Source organism: Syngnathus scovelli, chromosome 18 (genome assembly GCF_024217435.2).
Source record: "Syngnathus scovelli strain Florida chromosome 18, RoL_Ssco_1.2, whole genome shotgun sequence".
In the NCBI taxonomy this organism is placed as follows: domain Eukaryota; kingdom Metazoa; phylum Chordata; class Actinopteri; order Syngnathiformes; family Syngnathidae; genus Syngnathus; species Syngnathus scovelli.
This window is the reverse complement of record NC_090864.1, coordinates 5,604,117-5,626,550: the sequence shown is the minus strand read 5'-3', so window position 1 is coordinate 5,626,550 and position 22,434 is coordinate 5,604,117. Positions and strand designations below refer to the sequence as shown.

The window sequence follows — 22,434 nt, the reverse complement described above, 5'->3', positions numbered from 1 at the left end:
TCTTTTCACGTTTCTAAAATCAGATTCTGCGGGTAAAATTGCAATATCGTACTTGGACTTGACTTATTTAAGGACTTGACTTGACATAATCTGTGACTTGACTTGCCCAAGAAAAAAATGACTTGGGACTTGAGACTTGCACATGTGACTTGGTCCCATCTCTGGTACCATCTGGAGCGGAACGCAATGTGGATTAAACCCAAAAGTCACGCTTACAAACTGCTTTAGTTCTTATTTCAAAGTATTAGTTTTCGTCCAAGCGCACATTTAATAAATTCTGCTAATTAAAATCTTGTCATTCACCAATCAAAGGAATGTGTAGCTTTTAAAACTAGTGTATTGGGCGGACTATGTTTTATTTGTACGGACTTGCGACTACATCAGATAACCACACGGTGGCACTATGGTACCGTATCAGTGATAAGAGTACCAGTGCTGTACATCTTAATAAAAATACACGAAAATCAAAACCTCTAAACACTTCACGTGATTAAGAAAATTATAGATTTTGCTGCTGTATTGTCGCTTCAAATCTTTACGAGACTGATCAACACGCACAATAACTAATGGCAATATACATTTAGACAAGAAAAAAAAAACGTACACCGAAAGCAATGAGACCAGTTTGTTGGGTTTGTGTCTGGTTTATTTACCGCAGGATGTGTTAAATACAGACATTTATTTGCAAAATACTAAAGAGTATTACAACTCAAAGTACTAAAAAGTGGATATATTTATTGTAGTCATCATCATCAGAATAATTCAACGAATAGTTTGTAAAACACCAGGGTAGGATGAGGGGAGGGTTTACTGAGGCACAACTTTCTCCTTCTTCACACCAAAGTTTTTGTTTTACTGGCAAAAAAAAAAAAAAAAAAACCTCGAATGACTTAAATTGTTTTTGTTGAGTTCTGTTTGTTTTGCGTTCCAAAACCATCTTTGGAGAAACACTTGAAGCACAAAATGGCGTCAGAACAGAAGACTCCGCTTCTTCTGCCACCAACAAGGTCACTTCCTGCCACCTATGGGCATCCGACCACCGCTGGGCATTACTCACAAAAACCAGTGTGGATCCACTTTTGACACCAGTACGACACTGTTATTTTACCAAACTTGACAACGGTGTGGGCCAGTGTCAATCAAACCAGCATGACAAATTTGTTCTGTGTTGAACCAATATGAAAAGAGTTTACAAACAGTTCAACACCAGTTTTGAACCAGTATGACATCATGTTGACCCACACTGGTTCAACATTTAAACCTATGTTGAACCAGTTCGACACCAGTGTGAATCCACTGTTGTACCAGTATAAGACCAGAGATTAACCAATATTACATTTAGTTTTGAACCCATGTTGAACCAGTAAGATACCAGTGTTGAACCAAAGTGACATTGGTGTTTAACCAGTATAACATCAGTTCTGAACCAGTATGACACTGGTCTTGAGCAACTTTCAATCCAGTGTTGTGAGCATTGTGACACTTGCATTGACCTAGTTTGATACCTGTGCTGAACTAGTAGGAATCCAGTTTGAAGGTGTGTGAGTGTAAAATGTTGAGAAAGAGTTGTTTTTGTTCATAAGACGAGAAGAAGGTTGGGAGGTTTGTTGTTCAGATGTTGGAAGGTTCCTGTGCACTCTGTTGGGATTTAAAGATGACCAAGCAGCTTTCATTTTGAAAAGGGAAAGGAAGGCAGGAAGGTGTTATCACCCCCTCAGGTCTGGAACCTTCCGCACCTCCTCGGTAGCACCAAATAAGCCGAGCCGGTACATGTGACGGAATATTCCTGAAGCGTTCTGAAAGTCAGACGGGTCAATCACCGAAGCTTCATCGTTTCAAAAGATGTCATACAAATGGACTCGGGCCCAACAAACACTTTTAAAAAAGTAATGTGCTTTCAATTGATTAAATTTTAGTGTATTAGTCTAAGATAGCATAAACATTTCCCATAGAATTAGTTGATTAAAATGTGTTCGTTTGGTGCCTTCAGATCAAAGTTTAATTTGTTTTGTGAGCAAATCATAATCTTTCTGCACTGAAAGCACTGGAAATGACATTTATCTGTTGCAGCCTCCCCTCCCCTGCAAATCTGTTTTTTTTTTTAACAAGGAAAATTCAACTATATTACAATCTATAAATAAATAGAATGTAAAGAATCTAATCTGTGAGTATCATGATATTGTCTGTGTTGCGCCACTGTTTGTGAATAGCCACTGCTTCTAAAAGTGCAGCTATCAATGTTAACCGTTAGCATGTCAATGGCCTTTTGCATTGTTGTTAGCATTAATCTTAGCAGACTTTCTTAACTGTTGCCTATTAATAAGATAAATATTTAAACACGTATTATTTAACATTTAGAATCAAGATTTAAAAATAAAATAGATCACTCGTATTGCAAGGCACAGCTGCATTATTATTTTAACAACGTAAACATCTATGACACCATGCCACTAGGAGGGGGGGGGGGGGATCTGCAGCACAGCGACAAGTGTTTGTTTGGCCGTCCATGAACAGAATTATTGTCAAAATGTGTTTTGTTTTTGTCAGGATGCTCATCGGCCAATCAGGAGCCAACTCAAAGGCGCGGAGTTCCAGGGAGGACAAAGGGAATGCTAACAATGGCGCGGAGTGTCGTTGAGTGCGGTTGCGGCAGGCAGGCACACTCGCGGTCTATTGCTACTGAAAAGAGCCCTTCAGCGCAGTGCAGCTGAACACCACAGCGACACTTTGTGACTAACTTCTGCTTTCAACAGCAGAATAAAAGCCAGGTGGCCCGGTTTCCATTTTGGGGGGGATGGGACAAAACCACCATTTTGACACAAAGAAGAGCTGAGCGGTTAGCGGCCACCCGAGCGGCGCGTTTGTGCATTTCCTGTTTCGTTATCCGAAGGTCCCGGAAGGTCCTGAAAGTGTCGCTCTCAAAGCTTCCAGGTCTCTGGCCGAGCTTTTATTGCTCCTCACACTTTTGTTGTTGTTTTTTTCCCCATATTTCTCTGTGCAAAAAAAGTGTCAGAGTCTTCATAGAAAACCAAACATAAAAGCAGGGAACAAAGTCATTGATAAATAAATAATGAAGTAGACAAACATGACATTGATGTGAACAATTCTATGAGAGGAATCTGATACATATACATATAGTATACTTATAGTACATATATATATATGTATATAGATATATATACATACAGTATATATCTTGCCCCGTGTCCTGTGCAAATACACTCTTGTGGTATGTTTGGAATGAGACTTCAATCTGGGAACAACACGACATGGAAAATAGAAGTGTATTTTTTTTCCTGACTTTTCACTTAGCATCACCCAATTTTGACATCTCAATTCAAAGCAAGAATTCCCTTTTCTAGTACGACGTGAGGCTAAGAATGACATGAGCTAGCTCTTGTTGTAATCATAATTGAGTTTGTGACGAGCCAGCGAAAGGTTATGCTGATTGTAGTCTTTTCGTCTGTCTACTTTGGTTGGCAGTCCAACGTAAACGATGGCGCGCGACAAGGAAAAATGTAACACCATTGTCTCTTCTTCTGAGCTAGCGATAGCTTAGCTTCTGGCCATCCGTAGCACAAAACGCTGTAGGTTTTTGGGTGGTTTTTGTGAGTATGTTTGACAGTGAAGGAAAACAACAAAATTATTGTTCTTCTCTTCCACCAAAGTGTCACAGTTCCAAGGAGAAAAACTGCAAAGCTTTTTTTTCCTTCCCTTGTCAGGTTACGCTAAAAAATATAAAAAAATAGTCGTAATAATCGTACAGCTATGAAAAGACTGTCAACAAAGTTCTACTTTGACTAACAAAACCTTTGCTAAGCTCAGCTTGCTTTTCTGCACTCGCAAGCTAACACTTGCGCAGCTAATGTTGCTAATGCAGCTCCCAGTCAATAAGAGATGGATGGATACATGAGTGATAGTGTTTCGGGGCCCGAGACGACGCTACTGCAGTTTGAGGAGCGTCCAGCAGGGGGCAGGAAATAACTTGAACGCTAGTAAAGTTGGTCCAAGCTTTTATGGGGCCCCACCCTTTTTATATCTTCACACTTTCTGGGCGCCCCATAGTGGCCACAGTGCCCCAAGCAGCCGCGTAGTTCTCCATTTGGTGTTCTTACTCCTAAGGCGCCGTACTGATGTTGCTCGTCTCCGACTTTGGGGGAAAAGTGGTGGCGGCTCGTGTCACGCTGTCGTAGGACGGCGGCGACGAAGTGGAGGACACAGTCTCGGAGCGCTCCATCCCAACTGGCCCGGAGCCGTAGTTCTCGCGTATCATGGCAGCGATCAGGCCTTCCTTCTCGGGCGCCTCCTCTTCCTCGTTGTCCTCGCCGTCTGCCTCCTCGTCCTCACCCCGGGCCGGCTTGTGTCGCGGCGTGGTGATCTGTCGGTAGAGGTAGGAGGCGGCCTTCATCTGCCGGCGCACCAGATGTCTCCGGTAGCAACGCTGGATGACGGCGGCTGAGACGTCCTCCTGCTTCCGCCGCAACGTGGTGGTGATGGGCTCGTAGGAGATCTTGGACGGGTTGGCCATCATGAACTTCTCCTCCATCTGCTGCTTGAGGGCGTCCATCTCACCCGACTCACCCAGAACACGCTTAGTGAAGGCAAAGAGGATGTCCAGGCAGTGGATCTTGTCACCGCTGACCATGGGCAGGTCCATGGAGATCAGCTTGATCTTGTTGGGCTTGCCGATGCGCAGCGGCTCCGACAAGGAGTCGGCGAAGTCGGACAGCTTGGCGTACTCGATGAACTGCGTGGCCTCCGGGTCGAACTTCTCCCAGACCTCATAGAACATCTCAAAGTCATCTTCGCTGAGCGGCTCGGTGCTCTCCTCAGTGGCTACGCTGAAGTTCTCCAGGATGATTGCAATGTACATGTTGACCACAATAAGGAAGGAGATGATGATGTAGGTGACGAAGAAAGTGATGCCCACTGAGGGGTTGCCGCAGTTGCCGCGCTGGCTGGTGCCCGTGTGCGGCACGTAGGGGTTGCACTCCTCGGGCGAGTTGTTGAGGATAGGGCTCAGCAGGCCGTCCCAGCCCGCCGACGTGGTGATCTGGAACAGGCAGATCATGCTGTTGCCGAACGTCTCGAAGTTGAACATGTCGTCGATGCCCGCCTGCCGCTTGACGTAGGCGAAGTTGGCCATGCCGAAGATGGCGTAGATGAACATGACCAGGAAGAGCAGCAGTCCAATGTTGAAGAGGGCTGGCAATGACATCATCAGCGCAAAGAGCAGCGTGCGGATGCCCTTGGCGCCACGGATCAGCCGCAGGATGCGCCCAATGCGCGCCAGCCGGATCACGCGGAACAGCGTTGGTGACACAAAGTACTTCTCGATGATGTCGGCCAGCACGATGCCTGCAAAGAATGCGGGAGCCGTGAGGACTCCGATGGACGCCGACGTGTACACGCGCTGCTGTCTCTCATCAGCTGTGGGGCCAAGTGTGTGTTTGTGTGTGAGCAGGTGGGGAGGGGGCTTCATGCACAAGGTGATTCCTGCATCACTTGACCACACACACGCACGCGCACACACACACTCTTACACACGCACATGCACGCACGCACACACACTCAGAGCTGATGTAACAGGTCAATCATGTTTGATTTGTCTCCAGGGATCCGCCCCCTGCCAGCGCTGATTGCTGCCGTTACCTTCACCGTTCCCCCAGGCGGCCTCGTCTGAGCGCATACACACACACACGCGCAACCTCGTGCCCGCACACACACAACCACACACGCTCACTTAATCACACACTTGTAGCGAGCTAACTGGAAGAAATGAAACATGAACAGTGACGGGAAAATTACCTGCTTAGGCTGTGTGTATGTCAGGTGTGTAACTTGTGAACCTGTGTCAATGTGGGTTTGTATGACCAAGCAAGACCTTGGTGTGTGTGTGCGTGGAGGGAGGGGCCATCGAGGCCATTCAGAATGTCACTTTGTTGACAGATAACTGTCACAATGACATGACATTACTTCCTGCTCATACACACACGCACACACACACACACACACACACACACACATACGCACACACAAACACGCACGCATAATTGCTTGATGTGACAAACCAGCAGCTCTAATGAAGTTGAAAACGAAACCGCAGCCTCACATCGTCATGTAAACACTCAACCACGCTCAGAAAGGACGATCGCGATACGCACCGACGATAGAGAGGATGACGACCACAAAGTCGAAGATGTTCCAGCCCACGGTGAAAAAGTAGCAGCGCAGCGCCACAATCTTCACCATACACTCAGCGGTGAAGACCACGATGAAGGCCACGTTGATGTTGTTGAGGACACGCTCCATCTGCGGCGACTGCTCGTCCGTCTCCACCATCATGGTGATCATGTTGAACAGGATCAGCACCATGATGATGATGTCGAAGGCTTGCTTGGCCACCAGGTCGAAGAAGAAGCCCTGCACGTCGTTCTGGGAGACGGAAGAGAACAACTTGGTCGTATATTCTTTATCGTCAGCAACTAATACTAGTGCCGCACTGACGAGCTGAGATGTCTCAACTATCAGAACAACAGATTTTTTTTTTTTCCCCCAGTGTCATTTGTGGTGGCGGTACCAGAGGTCTGGGGATGGGCTTCTGGGGTTTCTTGGAGCCCAACTTCTTCATGGCGTTGTAGTATTTCTTCTGCTCCTCCGTCATGAAGATGTCCTGGCCTCCTAAGTGCAAGCAACACGCCACCAAAACGTTATTTTGGTCCTGCTGACGCTGGGAAGTTACAAAACACACAACATGGCCGACCAGTCCATCTCAAACGAGGTCAACTACAATTACGTCTTTAGCAAAGTTCAAGTGCAACTTATCTTCCTCTTCTGCTGGTTGAAGTTGTCGATGATGACGCCAATGAAGAGGTTGAGGGTGAAGAAGGAGCCGAAGATGATGAAGATGACGAAGTAGAGGTACATGTACAGGTTGATCTCCTTGATGGGCTGCTCCTCCACCTGCGCGACACGCCCTCCATGTTTACACTTCCCGTCGCAGTGACGACATCGGCGGAAGGCCGTGTGACTTACGGCTCGTGAGTCCACCGCGGCGTACATGATCTCCATCCAGCCTTTGAAGGTGGCCTTTGACACAAAACAACACGACGTCAGAGGAAGCACCACAACAAAGGGCTGGCCGAGGAGGCAGAGTTAAGGTTTCAAAGTAGGGTTTTAGGAGGGGTAGGGTTTTAAAAAAAGGTTAGGGATTTGAATTATGCCTTCGAGCCTGCGTTAGGGTCTCAAATATTGGTAATCTTTAAAATGGGATTTTGTTGAATGAAAGTCAAAATGAACGAGCGCCGAGACGTCCAAGCTTGTCGTCTGTCTGATCGCCATGGCAACAGCCGTCAACATAACCTTTTATGGACTTCCTTCCCTCTGACAAAGTTTCAACAGCAGAGCCGCTAATGGATGGGCAGCCGGTTGCCACGGCGACCAGGCAAACACGGAGGGATGCTGAGCCGCCCGTCGTCAAGACGACGGCACTCATTCAATGTCCACGCGCTCGTGAATCAACGGGTTCTCCATCTCTTCTCCGTCTATCCTCCTTTTTTTTTTTCCCACTTCCTGTTTGTCTTCTAATTCTCCCTCCCTTCTTCTTCGTCCCCCCTCCTCGTCTTTCGCTCTCATGCCTGCCTACTGAGTGCCTCTAAAAATAAAAGCCTCTCAGGGCTGATTGACTAGCGGTGCGCAGGACGCCCGCGGCGGCGAAGAACCAGGAGGACGCGGCAGCCATGAGGGAAAATGTCTTTGGAGTTCATTTAGTGCAGCATGAGGAGAGAGAATGGAGGGAGGAGTAGAAGACTAAAAACTGGATTTTTTTTTGAGTACATGACAGAAGGGGGAATTAGGATGAAGAAGGGCAGGAGAAGGTGGACAAAATGAAGATAGAAGTGTGACAAGAGGACAGAATAAAAAAAACAGAAGAATGAAGAGCAGAGGAAAAAGAGAGAAGCAGATGAAAAGGAAAAGGACGAAACAGAGAGCAGCCAATCAGAGTGAAGCACGTCGGCCGTGACTCATTCCCGAGAGGCCGACGCCGCGTTGCCGTGGCGGCGCGGGTCCTCACCACTTGCAGCAACGCCAGGTATCCGGCTCCCACGTTGTCAAAGTTGACCTTGACCTTGGTCCAGTAGTAGAGCGACGTGTTGTTGAGGGCTTCGCACTCAGACTTGTTGTTGATGAAGGCGGCGTCGTAGATGTGGCCCGTGCGGTTCACGCAGCGACCATACTTGCCGGCGAACAGGTTGACGCCCATGATGCTGAAGATGAGCCAGAAGATCAAACACACCAGCAGCACGTTCATGATGGACGGGATGGCGCCTATCAACGCATTCACCACCACCTGGAGGATCAAAGCCACAATGTTTCGAACCTGAACCAATGGCCATTCACATGCGGAGTCCCTCAGGGCTCAATTCAACCACTTCAACAATTCATCTTACCCGCATGCCTTCGAACCTGGAAAGCGCTCGCAGGGGGCGAAGGGCCCGTAACGTGCGTAAGGATTTGATGGCGGCAAAGTCAGAATAACCCAACGTGTTGGCCACCAGGCTCACCAGCGACACCTATGGAAGGCCATAGGCATGACACTTTATGGCATTGCATTCAGTGACTGTTCAATTTGGACTCAGGTAATGACCAATCGATAGCAAGTGGCAAAATGGCCGCTGCCAAAGGTGGATAAAAAAAAAAAAAATGGCAACTTACATCCACGATGAGGAAGTCCAGCCAGCACCAGTAGTTGGTGAAGTATTTCTTGAAGCCATACGCCAGCCACTTGAGCATCATCTCCAGGATGAAGATGTACGTGAAGATCTTGTCGGCGTACTCCAGCACCACCTTCACCACCTTCCTCTGCTCGATGTAGATGTCCTCGAAGGCCTGATGACGTCGAGGACGACGGGACGTCACGCGCATGAGCGACACGCGAGCGAGCGTGACTCGTAAAGTCTTACCAGTGCGCCCGAGCTAAGCAGGATCATGAAGATGATGAAAGACTCGAACCAGCTATGCTCTACGATGTGATAACACGTCTTCCTCATGCGCCACCACACCTGACCCAAGCCTGACGTTGTGTCCACGTCGCAGCACTTGAACCTTGACGTGCACACTGCAAACACACACAACCTTATTTAAGGAAAAATCGACAATCTCTCAGCGCATTTTTTTAGTCTTTAAACAACTATTAGCCTCAAAGCCTGCTTGTTTTTTTTATATACTCACCAAACTTTCCAAAATCACAACAAAATATCCAGCTCACTGTATAGAAACAGTCATTTTCCAAGATGGTTGGCAAGTTGCCACGGTTACCACATTGGACAGCCATTGAGCTGACAAGATGAGCTCCAAGAAGCCATTTGGGGCCCTGTGACTGATGACATCACTGACTCTCATGGGCCCTCCCTGCTGATTGCCTGTATAATTAAAGCTGCGTTGCCGTGGTTACTAATTGGCCCAACGGTGATTTAAAGCTACGCCACTCAATCAGCTGGAGTACTTGTGCCCGGTGACAGGAAGACAATAAACGGCGCTGCTGAGTATTTCTCCGATATCCATTGAAGGGTCCGTGTACCTTGGCATCTCTCTAAAATGACCTTTTTTTCAGCTAGCATGCTATGCTAAACCAGATGCTATATTGGCTTAGTGAGGGCTGCGATTGATGCTGTGTTCTTGTGTCTACCTTTAAGTGATGGCTGGAAAGATATTTGCATCCGGGTTAATGTTCTAACTTCTAACTAACTTCCAATCTAACTTAGTTCATTTCGAAATCAAGGAGTCTGTAAAGTAACAAAGATACTTTTCTATTTTGAACCACGGTCTGGTTCTCAGATCAGCTCTGGTTCTATGCACATGAAGGAGAACATGTGTCAGTGAACATGTCTTGCTTATGGGCACTGCGGCACGCTTCCGCCTGACATGACATCACACACGCACGCACGCACACACGCACACACACACACACACACACACACACACACACACACACACACACACACACACACACACACACACACACACACACACACACACAAAAACACACGATGGCATGTGTGGCATCCCATCAGCCAAAGAGTTGGCATTTAGCGGCCTAATGAGGCAGCTAATCTAACGACGCGGTGTGTGTAGGTGTGTGTGTATCTGCGAGTGTGTCACCAAGGTTCATCGGGTCCTTCTCTTTGCATGTGATCAATTCCATGTGAGCTTTCTGCATGTGTGCGTGTTTGATAGGCACACGACAGTCAATCATTCTGTCAGGCTAACACTGGCGGCTAATGCTAACAAGAGCGTGATCTTCCAATTTCCAGGTCATCAACGAGTAAGCTGGTGTGCGCTCAAGCGTCGACACCCTCTGGTACGGGGGGCGTGATTGGCCCACAAGATGGCGGCAAAGCACTACTTATGTCAAAACGAAAAGCATCAACCCCCTTCAACATAGTTCCTTGACAGCAAGATACCTATAAAAGTAGAGTAAGCAAGTATTAATGCTAGCCTGCAAACATATACGAGTGTGCAAAGTTGCATCAAATAAGCCGAGCTCAGCAGGAGCGAGTGTGCGTGTGTAAGTGCGCGGCGGAGCTGGCGGCGAGCGAGTGAGGCGCTCTTCATCACAAGTAGAAAAACAAGATGGTGACCTTCACTTATCTCCAAGCTTGCTCAACACTTGCTGGGATTTTCCCGCTCAGCTGACCTTTCCGCCTGCGACGTGAATAATTAGCAGCGGCGGCACACCTCACACACGCACGCACAAACACACAAATGAATACATGGTGGCTGGATCACAAGCGAAACCTTTGTTGTTGACGACTACAGTGATCATCTGTCTATTGATTTGGATTGTGGTGCTACATCGACATCTTTGTATCTGTCTTCTCTCTGATTATGTCATCAAGACAAGGTTTCTGTAGGCACTGGCAAGCGTGGCACGTCCTCGTCCACTTGCACTAAGCAAGCTGGGTCGCCAGCGGCGGCCACTGGACCGACCTGCCAATTGTGGAGGGCTTTGCGGGCTCCAGATGGCCACGTGCGCGCGCACACACACATATAAGCATGAAAACACAAATTCATAAACAAAAAGAAAAAAATGCTTAGTGTTGCCAGTTTAGTTACTTGTTAACATTGAATATTTCCTAAAAGTTATCTTGTGCATTTTCTATTTTTTTCTAGGGAGGTGGGGGCTGCACAGTCCCACTTGCTTGCCCCCCCACCCCCACCCCCTTTCCCCTCCATCATGGCATAGGCCTGGCCACGCGACATGAACAGCTGCTCCAGTCTCAGAGGTTCCCACGGCAGCGGGACCGGTGCTGAGTCAGCTGCTGCCGGTACCGATCCGCCAAACTTGAGCAACTTTCGTGTGGCGTCAGACCAGAAGTGGCACCGACGGCTGCCAAAAATGTGAATTCATCAGACGCTGGGTGGCCCGATTGTGTCGCAGCCATTTTGTCAACCCGCCGGAAACACTTGCACATCTGCTATGATTCACTTAGGACCACAACCATAATTAATACTGCTTATCACCATCACCACGCATTATTAATATTGCATAAAAAAGAAATAAAAGTCTCACCCACCAAATACATTTTAACTAATAAGAATACAAAGTGTGTTCTTTGCGACAGGCAAAGAAAAGAACAGGAGTAATGTGAGCAAATAAAAGGTGTGAAGCTGCTGAGTCAGGAGGGAACGCAGGTGCAGCGCTCACCTGGACCGACTCCATAAATCTCCCTGTGAAGGGATGAGGTCGAGGGGGCGGGGCTTCTGCCTGTGACATCACACTCATCAGCTGTTTGCGTCAGGAGCGCGTTACTGACTCGCTGACTGCGCAACTAACTGCCAGAGCACTTTGTCACTTCGGCGATGATGTCACCAGTATTTCGTGAGCAATGGTAGTGGGAAGTAATCAAGTGCAAATGTGTGTGTTTGTGTGTATGTGTGTGTAAACAGCACTTACTATCAGGGAAACAGTTTTCAGGGTCCATGGCCTCTTCGGCCATCTCGGAGTACTCGTCCTCCTCCTCTCCGGGCTTCCTCAGGTCCACTGTGCTGCCCTCTGAGAGGCTGATGTCGTCTTTCTGCCGAGCACGACACCCCGCGTAACCATGACAACATCATCATCCTCATCATGTATTGTGTATGTGTGTGGATGACAGCGTGTGGATTGTTTCATCCCCAGACAACACAACAACACACAAGTGTGCAGGTGTGTAAGCATGTCACTAGGGTGTATAATAGTATCTAATAAAGTATGATTCATGAATTGATTATTTTAACTTTAGTTTGAATTTTTTCATGTGTTGAATCAATATTTCCATAACATATTTACAATAAATTAATTAACCAATTATTCAGTCAGCTAACTAATAAAACAGGACCTTTTAATTGAGTGAATCGAATATCACAAACGCAAGAGTGCAGTTGCTGTGTGAAGGTCGTTTGACGATCAGAGAACATTTTTGATGCAAAAATCAAAGCTGCTCCAGCAGACGACACCTGCACGGGGGTCAAAGGTAACCCTCTGCCAACAGGGGCAACAAAACACACCTGCTGTTTCGCTTAGCTTAGCTCAAGCATCAGTCGATGGCGCCCGACGAGCGCCACCTAGTGCTCAGCTCCACTCTAACACTCAAGCTAGCTCAAAGGGGCGTGAACTTTAACCTGTGAGTTGATTAGCAACAGGTCCTCGGCTTTGTGACATCACCGGGCCAAATGCCGCAAAACTTTCAACAAACCAGGTGCGCCAGATGATTAAAGATGACAAAATCATAATCAACTGAGTCAGCGTGCAAGCACAGAGCATGACACAAATCTGTCGTTCCATGTTATATGCAAAGAAGAACCTCCTGCTGCGGACATTGCGCACACACCCACACACACCCCCTGCTTGTGTCCATGTCTGTCTCCGTATGTGTGTGTGTATGCGCATTACCTCGTCCTGCTCTGCGTCGTCTTCCTGTGAGTCGTCGCTTCGGTCATCCTGGTCCACCTCCTCATCCTCATCCTCGTCGTCCTCCTCCGGGAATTCCACGTCGGACTCCCCGGGGGCGATGGGCACGCTGATGGTCAGGTTGGGGTTGGTCATGTAACTGTCGTCCTCGGGCGCCACGTATTTCTCCACGTGGCGTCCTGGAAGGTGGACCTGGTTAAGGTGGGCGCCGTGGGCGAGGCTGTGGGCAGGGCCGTGGGCGGGGCCGCGGGAAACCACGTCGGAGGCGGGCGCCGCACCTATGACGGCGCCATTGGCCTCGGCGTGGACGCTGCTCAGTCGTTTCAGCTTCATCATGGTTTTGGCCTCTTTGCGCTTCTGCCGTCGACGCTTTAGGTTCCCGTTGAAGAAATCCACCACCTGTACAAAAGAAAGGCGAGTGCAGAGGGTTGTTGTCAATTTCTTATCAATTTATTTTTAATGTTGACAGAAGGGCTCGTGAAATCGCCTTCCCACCTGACGGCGGCACCAGGCCAGGCCTCGGCCGATCCTGTGGATGGCGATGTGGAGGTTGTTCATCTCGCCGTCGTCATCGGGCGCCGACAGATTGTCAGAGCTGAAGCTGCTGAGGAGCAGCGCCAGGAACAGGTTCAGCAACTATGGACGCACAAATACAAACAAACTGAACACAATTGCTGTGACGTTTAGCATATAGCTTAGCATGTTAGCAATGATATGAATGAATGCACACACATGACTGCGAGCAATTGTTACATAAGTATTGGATCCAGACGCTCCCAGGCCAGTGGGTCAATATCTGTGACCTGACCCTGTGTGTGTTTTGGTGAATCGACACCATCGGCTGGTGTCATTGTGTGTGTGTTGTTTGTGTAATCAGTGCGGGTATGTAACAGATTTCACTGGCCAAAAATACCGGCGTGTGATTGGGGGACAGGCAGCGATAGATCAATACTATTGATTGTCCCACAGAGCAACACGGCCAGCCGACGGCTTTCCGGGCGAGTTTTCTGGACCAGTGACCTACGACCTGACGCATGCCAACGGATGTAAACAATCGTGGCTTGTGAGAGTGTTACCTCCCCCAAGGAAGGAAGAAAATACTTTGCGGGATTAAACTTGAGGACATTTCAAACTCATTTAGAAGTTGTTTACAAATCATTTCTCAGCCGGTAATGAGTGAACATGAAAGACAAAATATAAAATGTCTGTGAGAGCGTGTGTGTGTGTGTGTGTGTGTAGAACACAAACTGATCGTGTTGTGACTTTGGTAGATGAAATGTGTTTTTTATGTCGGTGAGATTTAAACAAACCTCTCTGTGTGAACTCAGTAAAGTTCACCTCAAATAGTCTTTCTTACACACACACACAAACAAACAAACACACACACACACAGGTGTGGGTGATAAACGAGCAGTGAGGTGATCTGTTTTTGGCGTTCCTCCTCATCACAACAAAATGCTGCAAGCAAAACCCCCTGGGAAGACGGACTAGCCTAAGGGACGGCGCGAGAGGAGCTTTGTAGGAAGAGCGCTACTTTCACAATTATTTTTTCCCAGCATTAACTTCCTGAACCTCTGCAGGAAAAAAAAACGGGAATAAAGATTTTCTTGGTTGCAGCTTATGTGAAAAAATGTCTCTCCCCCACGTGGCTTGGCCGCACAGACCTCGGGTCAAAAGTTTGTGTGGATAAACGGCTGCTTTCGTAACATCCGTCTGTTTGGCATGATTGCCTTCACAGCGGGCTCCTTTCTTGTCAAAACGTGAAAATGAGGGGGGATGAGGAGGAGGGTGTCGTCGCCCAGCGTCAGGAGGCTCAGCAGGTGAATTGCTTGCTCAGGGAAACGCGTTCACCTGCTCGTTTGTCATAAGCAGAAAGAGCAAAGCAAACATCTGCTCACCTGCCGCAGCTGAACACACGCACGCTCGCACGCGCACACGCATTTGTGTCGGACATATTCATTCATCGGCTGGGGTCAGCCCGTCCCCTGCAGGAGGAGATAGAGTTGCGCTTGCTGACAGGAGAAGAATAAGTGCGTGTTTGTGTGTTTGATTAGCACCCCCCCACCCACAATCTGCTTTGAGCTACCACAATGGACACACGCACACACACACACACACACACGCACACACACACTCTCACGCACATACAATACTTTGATACAATGATGGAAGTGCAGACATGTGACAGCTTCATGGGGTAAATTTCATCGAAAGCTGAGCTACCGTGTGTGTGCGTGAGCGCGTGCGCCCGTCGAGTGGAAGATGATAGGCGAGCTCGTTATCCACCGAAAAAAAAAATCTCTCCTCTCTGCTCTTCATGTCGAGCAAGATGAGCTGCTGAGTGTGCACGCGTGTGTGTCAGCACGCACACACACGCACATCTATAAAGGAAATGAGATGTTTTCAAATCGCAATATCTCCAACTGTGGATACTTAAAAAAAAAAAAAAACTTCAAAGCAGCGATGTAAACAAAAAGAAAGAAAAATTTGCTGATGTAAAAGCAGAAGTGGAAAGTGACACGCTACATTCACCCGCTTACATTTACTCGAAGAATTTTCGGGAAAGAAGAGCAAAAACTGCCTTTTGGAATGTGAATAGAACCCCCCCCCCCAAATCCCTGACTGAATAAATGTCGCTTGCAAGCGTTCAAGCTTGTCTCCCAACGTGATGATAAAGCAGTTGAAAAGGTCTTGTGAGCTGGGGGTGGGTGGGTGCGCTGCCCGAGGGAGCTCTTGGGGAGGGGGTGGGGGGGCGGGTGTGGGTCGTTGACTTACCACCAGATTCCCAATGACCATGACGAGCATGAAGACGAGGATGCAGAGCGGCTGTCCGGCAACCTCCATGCAGTCCCACATGGTCTCGATCCACTCGCCGCACAGAACGCGGAAAACGATGAGGAAGGAGTGGAAGAAGTCCTTCATGTGCCAGCGGGGGAGGGAGCAGTCTTTGGAGATCTTGCACACACAGTCCTGGGGAGGGAGAGAGGGGGTCAACTGTTGTCCTAAAAGTTGAGACCTAATTTAGAAAACTTAATGGAGTTGTGAGGTCACCTGGTAGTTCTTGCCAAAGAGCTGCATGCCCACCACGGCGAAGATGAAAACGATGATGGCGAGCACCAGCGTCAGGTTGCCCAGGGCACCCATAGAGTTGCCGATGATCTTGATGAGCGTGTTCAGGGTCGGCCACGAGCGAGCCAGCTTGAACACTCGCAGCTGACGGCCGACGGAGAGATGGGATGAGCTTCCATTCTTCCGCCGTTTGCGTGAGCGTCGCAGGCGTGGCTCACCAGTCGGAAAGATCGCAGCACGCTGAGTCCTTCCACTTCGGACAGCCCGAGCTCCATCAGGCTGAGGCACACGATGATGCTGTCAAAGATGTTCCAGCCCGTTTGGAAGTAGTAGTACGGGTCCAGGGCGATGATCTTCAAAACCATCTCGGCGGTGAAGATGCCAGAGAACACCTGAAACGCAACAACAAGCGCAAGACGCCAGGGAGAGCCTGAGAGCATTGCATAACATTCTACCACGTTGACTATTTGCCAATATTTGTCCTCAAGTACTTTTGCTGAAGTCGAAAAGGGCGGCGCTGTCATCTGCAGACATAAGACACGCTGCGCGTGGTGCAGCGTCAACACACTTCTTGTGTGAGCGCTGCAAACTTTCAAGCCATTGAGGTCTAAGAAAACGCCGAGTCATGGTGTCAGGCCCACAGAGCGCTGCACCGCTCAATTGTTAAACGGATAAATCCCGTAATCCTCACAGATGTTTGCATTGCCTTTAGCTTGCCTTTTAGCCTTTTCAGCTTGTCTGTGTGTGTGTGTGTGTGTGTATGTGCGTGTGTGTGTGTGTGTGCGCGCGGGCGTGCGTGTTTGTGTGTGTGTGCGTGTGCATGCAGAGGATCATGTCAGGACTGCACAAAGACAATCGATGTCTACAATCTTGTTGGCAGTCCTCATGTTATGGTTTAGAATTACCCCGCCATCAATGCTAATCTCAGATAGCCGTCGATGGCGTTTTGCATTAAAGGTTAGCATTACGCTAATCATATGATCTCCATTATATTGTGGGTGGCAAGCTACGGCCCGAGGGCCACAGATGGCCAACTCAGTACTTCCAGACCAATGAGTTGAGGTTTTGGGGGGAGGGTCATGGCCCTCGAGCACCTTACCAGGTTTCCGATGCTGAGCATGCCGTTGAATTCGTCCGTCATGGGGTAGTGCTCCATGGCCATGAAGAGCGTGTTGAGGACGATGCAGATGGTGATGGCCAAGTCCAGGAAGGGGTCCATCACCATGATCTTCACCAGATGCTTGACCTTCAGCCACCAGGGGGAGCACTCCCACACCAGGTGGCGATGGGCGAAGGCATACCAACACGGGTGGCATTTCTTGTGGGCCTCCTCCAGTTCTGGGCGGTCGGGTTACAAAACAATTACAAACTTGCTTCGTACCGTCTCGTCATTCAAAGTCGGACTAGTCTTAAAACTGATTCAAACATGTCCAAATCACGACTGTTAGCTAACGGCCGGGCTCACCTTCCATGGCGTCTGTCAGGTGGCTGGCGGCGCTGGGCGCCCGGTCCCGCCGCGCTGAGCCCAGCATGGACGCCGACCGAGGGAGCAGAACCGTGCTGAGCTCGGTGCTTGACGTCGGGACCTGCCAGAACCACGCCCACACGGTCACATATTCACACACAAAACACGTTTGTCGCACAAGATGTACACTAGTGCTTCTCAAAATGGGGGGTTGGTGAGCCGGTTTAGAGACTCTGCAAAATCTGCATTCGATGTGTGTACTCGTTTTTGTGCACATGTGGGGACTTCATTAGGTGCACAATCAAATGAGATTTAATGCAAGGCGGCTTAATGCTCGCTTTTGATTGACGCTGTCGAAGTGTCTGTTTGTGTGCATGCGGGTGTGTGTATGTGTGTGTGTACATAAGTGGCCACTTCATTAGGTACACAATCTAATGAGATTTAATGCAGGGGCTGCTTAATGCTTGCTTTTTGATTGAGGCTATCAGAGTGTGTGTGTGCGCGCGCGCGTGTGCAAGTGGCCACTTCATTAGGTACACAATCCAATGAGACTTAAAGATGCACTTAACTGGACTTTTGATGTCTCAAGTGCCGTATTGATTGATTCCGATAAAGTTGCCTAAGTTTGGAGCGCATAGCGTTCTCGGGTGTGCTTGCATAACATTTCCTTCTCTCCAATGAGACATGACGCAGCATCGTTTAAGTTACCAAAGGTTACCAAAGGTCACCTCCCACAATGCCGTGCCAGCCTCCTCCTCCGTCCCGCCTGCCTGCCAGACCGCCATTGGGGAGGCTGGTTAAAAGAAAAAGAAAACGCCGCTGGCCGCCAGTGGTGCTCTGGTTTGCCTCTGGTTAGCGGCTGTGGGTCACCATGGTAACATTTCCGTGGCAACCGAGCTCCATCCGTCCTCAGCTGCGAGCGGCGGGATGGAAGCTCGGCACCCACACGTAACTTTGCAGACTCATAATGACACAGAGGACGGGTCAACCGCAGTGATTTGTTGTCCCCCCCAAAATTAAGAACAATAAGTTGAATATGAAAGCTGAAAGTACAACATTTATCAGGCATTAATTTGTTAACATGAAATGCAATCTGACTCCTGGTGGCTGTGGTCTTCTTGACTGAAAGCTTGCCCAACATCAAGTACAAGCAGTTTCTATGACCCTTGACCCCAAAAAGCACCATGCCAGTGCGTTTACTGTTATCTGAGTTGTAGTGTGTGTTTGGGTGTGTGTGAGCGCGCATGTGTTTAGCTCATGATATCAGAGAGCAACTATGCAAAGTGCTGATTCATAATTCACATGTCTGAGTGTTGGATGGATGCAGTCTCCACCATTGTTTCCACTGTGACAACACACTCACTCACACACACATTAACAACACTCACACTCTCCTCCTTGACCTTCTCCATGGTGCAGGCAGGCAGCTGCCCCTGCAGTGGTGGCGGTGGCGAGACCACTCCGTTATGGTCCATGGCAACAAAGAGCTTCCCGTTAATGTTCAAAGTGGGATAAAATACCTGAAGACACAAACACACACTCTCCAGTTCAGCGGGAACAACTAATACCGTGCTAGCAACAAACCAAAGGGAGTTTTCAAGTTAGTACTCGTCCTTGCGTGTTGTTACCTGCGAGTTCCTGCTGGTGTTGCTGTAGGTGCTGGGTCGGCGTTTGGGCCACGGTTGCGTCAGTATTCCACCAAAGGTGCTGCCGCTGTACGTGCGGCCCCCGGCACTCTCCACCACGTCGCCCGGCACGCTGTACTCATCGTCGGCCATCTCCGCCTCTGAGCCGCGACTCCTCAGCCGGAAATTAAAAATGGACGACACCTGGCTGCTCCGCCTAGTTCTGGTGGAGAAAGACCGAGCCAGCAAGGGGTGGAGGGGCTGGGAAGGGAAGTGGGTAGATGGATGTTGCTTCCTGATGTCTTAAAATGTAAGTTGATAACAGTCAAAAACGTATTCTTGGTGTCCTCACCTTGGCGCTTTCCGTCCCGTCACCCTGCAGCAGCTTCTCCTCTGATAGGTTGGCCTCCACGTCAGCCACTCCCACCAGCGCCTGACTGCGCCGCCGCTCCTCCATCAGGTCCAGCGGAGGTCCAAAGGGAGACACTTCCGGCGACATTAGTGAATCAGAGTCCGTCGCTTTCTGCGCAGCTGCCTGGTGGGACGAGTCAAGGTTCAAGTAACGACACTAAGAGTTGTGCGACTAAGCTAACGATGTAGCACCACCTGCTGCTCCCTCTTCAACCGCTCCACGGCCAGCTGGAACTCACGCTCCTTCTGACAGGCTTCGGCGATGGTGGCTTGGTTCTGCTCCTCATACGCCATAGCCACCACGGCCAGGATGAGGTTGACCAGGTAGAAGGAGCCCAGGAAGATGACCACCACGAAGAACACCATGTAGGTCTTACCGGCCGAGCGTAGCGTCTGCACACGTTCGCGGTTAGCGGCGTGGCGGACGCGAGCGGGTAGCTACTCTGGATACTAATGCTACCTGGTGGTAGAGGTTCTCCCAGTAGTCCTGAGTCATGAGTCGGAAGAGCGACAGGAAGGCCCAGCCGAAGGTGTCGAAACTGGTGTAGCCGTAGTTGGGGTTGCGTCCTGCCTTCAGGCATTCGAATCCGTCAGGACACTTCCTGCGGCATGACAACATTTAAAAGCATTTCCATACTGATGTTACTATTTTTACAATATTTTAGCAGAACAACTGCTAGCACGTTAGCATTTGATGCACTGTCAGTTGGGAATCGTGATGACGGGCGGGAGGATATTATGCAACCAAGAAGAGCAGCACACACATTCGAAGTGGCTGGACAGCATCCCGCCCTCCATCTTTTCCTGACACAAACAGCAGCCCCGCATCCTCGGTAGGCTAGTTAGCGCCGTGTGACCGGGACCCGCCCACATGTGTCATCGCGAGACGGAACATACAGGCAAAATGGATATTCCACATTCGGTTCCTATCGCATCCATCGCAGCCCACGCGGACAGGACATCAGTGACACCATTGAAGCAAGGTTTTAGCGTTATAATTGTTGCAATGTGTATTTTCAGGAGGAAAAAAAATATTGTACTTCATAAAAACATACAGCAATGACAGAAGTAAACAGTTTGGACATTGGGCTGCTCCTTGGAACCTTGAGGCAGCTCATCAGTACGGCACTAAAATTAGTTGTAGATCTTTAGCATCAGCATTAAGCTAGCTAACTGAAAGTCTAATCTATTGCATGTAATTGTTTTAATTACACTAAGCTAGGTGTCTCTTTGTTTTATGTTACCTTTGATAGTAAACCAAGTGGCCACTGAATCCTGTCAATACTTCACGTCTCCACTTTTGGCGAACATGGAATAAACACTCCAACGACTTTCCATACAAGTCCAGATTGTTGTTTTGTCTTGCATGAAACTTTTGCGAAACAAGAGTAATGCTGAGGCCTGCCGGTAACAAGCAGTCCTTCTTCTTAATGTGATAATAAAAAGCTGAGCAGCAATCAATGCAAATGTACTTTCAAAGCGCTACTAACACAAACATCACAACGTCGATGCTAATAGAATACGCTAACCTGGACATTGTGCTGATATTACAAACAATGCGTACGCTCACGAGGGGTGGCGGGGTGACGCGCGGATGCACACACACATCCACACACGCGCGCGCGCACACACGCGCGCGCGCACACACACACAATGTGACTAATCAGTCGTCAGCTGTCATCTTGATGGCGCTTAGACTGACACCCACCCCGAGCAAGGCCGTGCCGTCTCGCACACGCGTGCACGTCATCCCTCCATGCATCCATCTCATACAAGTGAGTCAACACAGTGGCGTGTGAGTGTGTCTGATGGCCCCAGAGTACGTGTGTGTGTCGGTGCGCTTAAGGACCTCGAGGACACCCAGAGTGTGCGAGAGATCTGGAAAATGTAGACGGGAGGGCGTGTCCACGTGTGCGAGCTGGCGTGAGAGGTGTGAGAGCGAGAGAGCCCGCAGTTATCGCTCACACGCACCTCGGCCTGCTTTCATGGGGGGGACGCCACTTCAGACCCTCCACCTCAGCTCCCATTGACACAACCCTCACACACACAGACGCCCAAGCATGCATACACACATTTTCCTGTGAGTGCAGAATAAAAAGAGACTTCAATGAAAAGTGTGTGAAGAGGAAGAGAAGTGTGTGAGGTCAAAGTTGATAGAGAGAAACTGTTGTGAGACAAAAACAGAGAAACGACAGATGGATTCAAACAACGCAAAACAAGATGAGCGTGCGTGCCATTCCATTTGGTTTCCCGTTACAAACGCGCGCACACACACACACATGCACACACACACACCTTTAATTATTACATTCAGGTAAACTGAGGCCTGGTCGGAAGCCAATCCTTAGCATCACTATGGCAACCGTATCCCTGTGCTGGTTGCCGAGGGAGATTGTTTTGTGCCACCTCTGTTGAGAGATGGGTGGATCAGAGTATTTGTGTGAGCGTGGGATTGTGTGTGGGTGTGTGTGCATGCATGCGTGTATGTGTGCACTTATATTTGTTGTACGTCTGGTAGTGCGTGTGCACGTGTGTTTACTTGTATGTGTGTGTGTATGTATATGCTTGCATGTTAATGTTCATGTGTGTTTGATTTGTGTATGTGTGTGTACTCAAATGATTTGCATGCATAAGGCGTGGCACATGACGACATTCAAAGACATGCTAGCCTTAGCATGTAGTGACCCTGGTGTCAGGTGACTTTTCAAAAATGTCTAGCTTTTAACTCCTGGCTCAGCATCTTTCAAGAGGTCAGAGGTCACCAATACCTCAGAGGAATCAGAGCTGGGTGCAGGGTGTCAACGGTCGACCTGGGTGGAGGTTAAAAGTGGCCTTGGTAGAGGTCAGAGTGGTTTCACTCGTGTTGAATGTCTGTCGGGTGACATCAGCAGCGGCTCTTGAAATAGCCTTTGGAG

General features: G+C 48.9%; 1 protein-coding gene across 4 annotated transcripts in view; it reads right to left on the bottom strand.

Moving 5' to 3' along the window:
- Positions 1 to 715: 715 nt before the first annotated feature.
- Positions 716 to 22,434, bottom strand: part of scn5lab (sodium channel, voltage gated, type V-like, alpha b) — a 44,310-nt gene continuing 22,591 nt past the window's right edge. For 3 of the 4 annotated variants that reach the window (XM_049749056.2, XM_049749057.2, XM_049749055.2), the window contains 22 exons: positions 19,980 to 20,121; positions 19,715 to 19,912; positions 19,461 to 19,643; positions 19,112 to 19,369; positions 18,872 to 19,003; positions 17,484 to 17,604; positions 17,118 to 17,356; positions 16,237 to 16,410; positions 16,001 to 16,162; positions 15,725 to 15,919; positions 13,445 to 13,585; positions 12,932 to 13,348; positions 11,957 to 12,077; positions 8,964 to 9,118; positions 8,716 to 8,889; positions 8,451 to 8,573; positions 8,075 to 8,350; positions 7,036 to 7,089; positions 6,822 to 6,963; positions 6,581 to 6,681; positions 6,165 to 6,435; positions 716 to 5,358 (listed from right to left, as the gene is read on the bottom strand). In XM_049749056.2, coding sequence (XP_049605013.1) covers positions 4,118 to 5,358; positions 6,165 to 6,435; positions 6,581 to 6,681; positions 6,822 to 6,963; positions 7,036 to 7,089; positions 8,075 to 8,350; positions 8,451 to 8,573; positions 8,716 to 8,889; positions 8,964 to 9,118; positions 11,957 to 12,077; positions 12,932 to 13,348; positions 13,445 to 13,585; positions 15,725 to 15,919; positions 16,001 to 16,162; positions 16,237 to 16,410; positions 17,118 to 17,356; positions 17,484 to 17,604; positions 18,872 to 19,003; positions 19,112 to 19,369; positions 19,461 to 19,643; positions 19,715 to 19,912; positions 19,980 to 20,121 — 5,020 coding nt within the window. In that variant the 3' untranslated portion in view covers positions 716 to 4,117. The remainder of the gene's footprint in view (positions 5,359 to 6,164; positions 6,436 to 6,580; positions 6,682 to 6,821; positions 6,964 to 7,035; positions 7,090 to 8,074; positions 8,351 to 8,450; positions 8,574 to 8,715; positions 8,890 to 8,963; positions 9,119 to 11,956; positions 12,078 to 12,931; positions 13,349 to 13,444; positions 13,586 to 15,724; positions 15,920 to 16,000; positions 16,163 to 16,236; positions 16,411 to 17,117; positions 17,357 to 17,483; positions 17,605 to 18,871; positions 19,004 to 19,111; positions 19,370 to 19,460; positions 19,644 to 19,714; positions 19,913 to 19,979; positions 20,122 to 22,434) is intronic. The other variant, XM_049749058.2, reaches the window with a different exon arrangement.